The sequence below is a fragment of the Nicotiana sylvestris genome, chromosome 3, assembly GCF_000393655.2.
Source record: "Nicotiana sylvestris chromosome 3, ASM39365v2, whole genome shotgun sequence".
Lineage (NCBI taxonomy): Eukaryota > Viridiplantae > Streptophyta > Magnoliopsida > Solanales > Solanaceae > Nicotiana > Nicotiana sylvestris.
Window position 1 is genome coordinate 218,391,702 of NC_091059.1, and position 5,112 is coordinate 218,396,813.

The 5,112-nt window shown below is 34.4% G+C and overlaps 2 protein-coding genes across 2 annotated transcripts; one reads left to right on the forward strand and one right to left on the reverse strand.

The window, feature by feature from the left end:
* Window positions 1-277: 277 nt before the first annotated feature.
* On the forward strand, window positions 278-1,655 carry LOC104246033 (expansin-A23-like). Its single transcript, XM_009801763.2, has 2 exons — window positions 278-470; window positions 1,032-1,655. The coding sequence occupies exons 1-2, from the start codon at window positions 308-310 to the stop codon at window positions 1,652-1,654; spliced, it is 786 nt and encodes a 261-aa protein (XP_009800065.2). The 5' UTR covers window positions 278-307; the 3' UTR covers window position 1,655.
* A 1,834-nt stretch (window positions 1,656-3,489) lies between these two features.
* On the reverse strand, window positions 3,490-4,343 carry LOC104246040 (plant UBX domain-containing protein 4-like). The gene is made up of 2 exons (XM_070170599.1): window positions 3,999-4,343; window positions 3,490-3,876 (listed from the first exon to the last, which is right to left on the reverse strand). Exons 1-2 carry the CDS (start codon window positions 4,341-4,343, stop codon window positions 3,490-3,492), a joined length of 732 nt encoding a protein of 243 aa, XP_070026700.1.
* Window positions 4,344-5,112: the final 769 nt, after the last annotated feature.

A 5,112-nucleotide genomic window follows, 5' to 3' on the forward strand; every position in this document is an offset into this window, starting at 1 on the left:
GCAGATTGCCTATTTATATGCATGTAAAAGCAAATCATGACTAATTGGGAAGACCAGCTAAATTGCAGCAATCTACTATAATAGCAAATGACTAAATTATTGCATTAATTTACGAAATTAATCATTCCGTTATCTCTAAATTTACGACAACAATTGTAATCTCTATTGGGATTATCCTTTTTTTATGGCCTTAGTGTTGTTACCCTCTTAAGATTTTGGCTATAAATTTCACGCCAAAGTACTCCATTATCCAGGCAAATCAACCACAGAGCTAAAACTAATTTAGAGAAAGATTGTTAAGCCTAAAATGGCAAAACAGCAAAGTTTTTTATGCTTGGTCATCACCATTTTTGTTTGTTTTATAGTTGTAGCATTTGAAACTAAACAGGTAGAAGGAGCTTTGAATGGCGATGGATGGAGAAATGCTCGTGCTACATTTTATGGAGACGAAACCGGTGGCGAAACCATGCGTAAGTCATACTTGTTTTATACTTATGTTACAATACTTAAACTAAAAATATTAGGTATAGTATGATTATAAAAGCCACATGATTTCCAAACCATGAGATGAATGGCATGAACGTCAATTTCACAATTATAATTTTTTTTCTTGGAAATGAAATAAATTTTCCATCTAAAAAGAAATAAAGAAACACGGGTGAACCTTGCTCGGTTGATGAAACATCTTTATTAATAATAGGCTAATGGTTCTGGTCATACACGAGTATTTAAGATTACTATCGACTCGTCTGACGATTTAAGTAAAAGAAAGAAAAGCGAAAGATGGTATTACATGAACATTTTCACTTATGCGTAAAAGATATTTGCAATTTTGTAGTATGGGAAGGGCAGGGGCAGAGTAGGCGGAATGAGGTTTAGCCGAACCCCCTTCGCCGAAAATTATACTGTCTATGTAAGGTTAAATTTTTTTCATGAATATATATAAGGTATTGAATTCCTGTAACTTCTTTGCATAGTTTGGTTGGTTCACAATATACATACTATTAACGAACATTTGGATTCTATTACAGAGGGAGCTTGTGGCTATGGAAATTTGTTCCACCAAGGGTATGGCCTGGAAACAGCAGCACTAAGCACAGCACTTTTTCACAATGGGGCAACCTGTGGAGCTTGCTTTGAAATAATGTGCGTAAATGCTCCTCAATGGTGCAATGCAGGGGTAAAAATTACAATAACAGCCACCAATTTCTGCCCTCCAAATTACACAAAAACTGTAGATGTTTGGTGTAATCCTCCCCAAGAACACTTTGATTTATCAGAGCCAATGTTTTTAAAAATAGCCAAATATAAAGCAGGGGTTGTCCCTGTAGTTTATAGGAGAGTCAAGTGCCAGAAAAAAGGAGGGATTAAGTTTGAGATTAAAGGGAATCCTTATTGGATTCTTGTTCTTGTTTACAATGTGGGAGGTGTTGGAGATGTGGCCAATGTCAAAATTAAAGGATCTAAAACTGGTTGGATTACTATGTCGAGAAATTGGGGCCAAAATTGGCAAACTTCTGCACAATTGATAGGACAGAGCTTGTCTTTCCAAGTACAAACTAGTGATGGCCAATGGGTTCAATCTGATAATGTTGTTCCTGCTAACTGGCAATTTGGTCAGAATTTTGAGGCGACGAATAATTTTAACTCTTGATATATTGAGGAAATGATTAATCGTTTTTAATCAATAGAGTTTATCGATCTTTTCTTTAAATTTGTGAAATTTTTTCAAAGAGATTTTGACACTATAATTTATGGATGAAGTGAAACTATTTATCTAGGTAAGGTACAAGCTACAAACTAAATTTGACAACAATATTTTTCTAACACCTGCCTTGATGTTTTTAAGCAAATGAATATCCTCCTACTCTTTATTGATCTTTTCATTATTGACAGTCATAAAAAATTCATGAATATTATATCAAGTATTCTACTTTAATTAATTGCCAATTACTCATTTTGCCCATCGATAATCATTGATATACATGACTATGAATTTTTGCACTTTTTGTCCCTCAAATATCAACAAACTATTGTATTTACATGCGCTTCGTGCAATCATGAGAAGATAAAAAATATATAATAACTAAATTTTAGGATCATATTTTTTATAAAAGAGAATTTATCTTTACTAATCAAACATCATTTCATGATTTAAGCACTTTTAAGCTTCTTCTAACATCTTTTATTTAAAAAAGAAGTATGAGAAAAATTTTCAGGTTTAATTTAATTCGAACGTCTAAGTACCCCATCTAATCAATATTTGTGTTAGATTTCCAAATTCTCAGGGACCTTCTATAGATTTCCATTGGTCTTGAAATATGCCGCCAAACTCGAAATCTGATCATATTGACCCCCAGAGTTTTATTTTTTAATGGGGGTCGAAAAAATGTGCGAAAGAATGTATAATAACTTACACTAATAATGTGCAGGGGCTTCGGAGAGAAACGCTTGCCCATGAGTTACGGGTTCGGTCGACCGAACCCAGTAGCTTTAGTCCAAACCTTATATTTGGCTTATGAAATTCATTGAATATGTACTAAATTATTAATTATTGATTTAGAACTCAATAACTTAAAAGAATTAGAACTCCGAACCCATAACTTTCAAATTCTGGCTCCGCCTCGGATTACTTTTATACTTAGAGTAACAAAAAATTGGTTTCCTTTACTCAAGCACTGTGCTATAATTCAAAATCAGCACTTAACATTTCATTTACTATTTCAAGAGGTTAAAATGCTAAACTTCGGAAGTTAATATCTAAAAATAAACCTACAAGTAAGAATATAAAAAGAACAAATAGATTAATTAGAAAAAATAGTTAGAAATCAGAAACGTGTCACGCAACATTACACCTAATAATTATAAGATAAATTGCAATAAATATTGAACATCAAAAGGGGAAAAGGAAGAAACAATAATGCAGAGAAAAAAAAAGAACATCTAGAAGAAAAATGGTGGCAGAAAAAAGAGAAAAGATAGTAACAAAAAAAGACAAATGGATAAATTTCAGTGATAGAAAAATATTAGTAAAATATGTATAAACATAAACTTACGAATCAGTCACCTCTTCATGGTTTTTTCTAAATGGCAATATATCCCTTTCTGTATGAGTTCTAAAAAATGGAAAAAAATAAAACACATAAATAAGAAAGAAAAAGTTTTGATATTGGTTAGGCTCAAGGAGAGCAAAACTGAATTTCAATAATAATGTTTATAATATATATATATATATATATATATATATATATATATATATAGATTCGAATTTTGGTCCTTCTGATATTTGATCAAGCACAAAAAACTATCCCACCTTGTTGTGAAAGTTGGATCTAAAAGATACAAAATCAGCAACTATCACAATACAAGTATATTTTCTCTAGCTTAACTAAGATATAGTAGGTCTCTGTTTATCCAAAGAAAAATAGAAAAAGGTTTTGCAACCAGTATGTGAGTAGCAAATGACAATGACAGTTTTCTGTGAGGTGATCACAACTTCTGCATAACAACTGAATTGGCCAAGCCTGCTTGCTCAATTGTTTGGCTTGGATCACTAAGGCTTTTAGGAGGAAAACCAACTGTCTGTAGTTGGTAATCCCCTATGGCACTGGGCCTTGAAGCATCGATGAAGGCACGAATATCACCAACTGCATGATGGTAATTGAAGGGTGCAACTATGCGGGTTCCATCAGCAAGTCTAAGTTGAAGTGAGGTTGATGGCAATGATTCATCCACAAGGAACGTAGAAGGTGTTTGGGTGTTGATAGGGGCAGAGGCAGATAGCTCTGAAGTTGCTATAGTTGAGCTGCTGCCTAGTGTTCTTCCCACTCCTTGAAATGGAACTTGAGGTTTCTCTGGTTCAAATGCACCTGGGACCTACTATCCAGTGGCGAAGCCAGGAAATTCAATAAGGGTGTTCAAATTTGAATATCCTTTGTCAGTGGGCTATACAAGGGTGTTCAAAGTCTATTTTTAATCAATAATTAGTAATATTTTACCTTATATGTAGTATAATTTTTCGGCGAAGGGTGGTCAGTTGACCACCCTTCAACCAAAGTAGCTTCGCCCCTGCTACTATCTGCAGGTGCCAGCTCTCTTGAACATTTGGACTTCCCAATACTCTCCAGAAAAGATGCATTTTTAGGATCATCCAATCTCCTCAAAGGACCACCATTTACAGTAAAACCATTTCTCCAGAAGATAATGTTATGTACAATGGACTCAGGAGGTTGAGGAGCTGGTGCAGGTACTGTCTCCCCTGAAAGCGTTCTCCCAGTTCCACTAAAGTTTCTTGAGCTTGAACTAGGACGGATACTTTCCAAAGGACCTTGCATTGCACTCATTTGTTGGATTTGAAGGCTATTTGGCATCTGGGTCTCAGCAGAAATAGGCCAGTTGTATATAAGTTAGTTGTATAGGCTTTTATTTTGTTAAGTTTTGGTTTATAATTTCTGGATTTAAGACATTTGGCCCAATGTATATATAGTATAGTTTGTACAAATTTGGACGGTTTTGCCATTCGAATATACAAAAATATCTGAAGCTCTCTTTCTCTCTCATTTTTGTTCTCATGAACCCTAGTTAGATTTTCATGGCGATTTGGCTTATATTCAAAGTTATCATGGTATCAGAGCACAGATTCTTATAGATCTGGTCCTCCGTTTTCATCTGATATTACCCTCACAAAGTTTTGTCCAAGTTTTCTTCATCTTCGATTTCGTCTGTTTCGTGTCGCCTCTCTATTTTACAGTAGTTTCTGATGATTCTCTGCTCTGCGATGGTTTATTCTGATATTTTCCGGGGATTTTAGTTTGTTCTGAGAAGTTACGAATGAGAATTTGGTTTTGGTCGGAAATTGAACTCGGGCTTTGACATTAATATGGGTTCGAGTGGATTTTTCTTGTGTTTCTGAGATTCAAGAGGTCAGTTGAAGTTTGTTTTAACCTTGAAGGTTGTCTTCTTCTGGTTGCGAAGAAGTGTGGTACCTCTTACCCTATCCTTTTCATACAGTGTTGGTGTGAATTTTTCTTTGTTGGTTTCAGTGATTTTAACCCTCAATTGCCTCATTGCATGTATAATATTTGTTCTCAATTGAGTCAAATATGACTATAA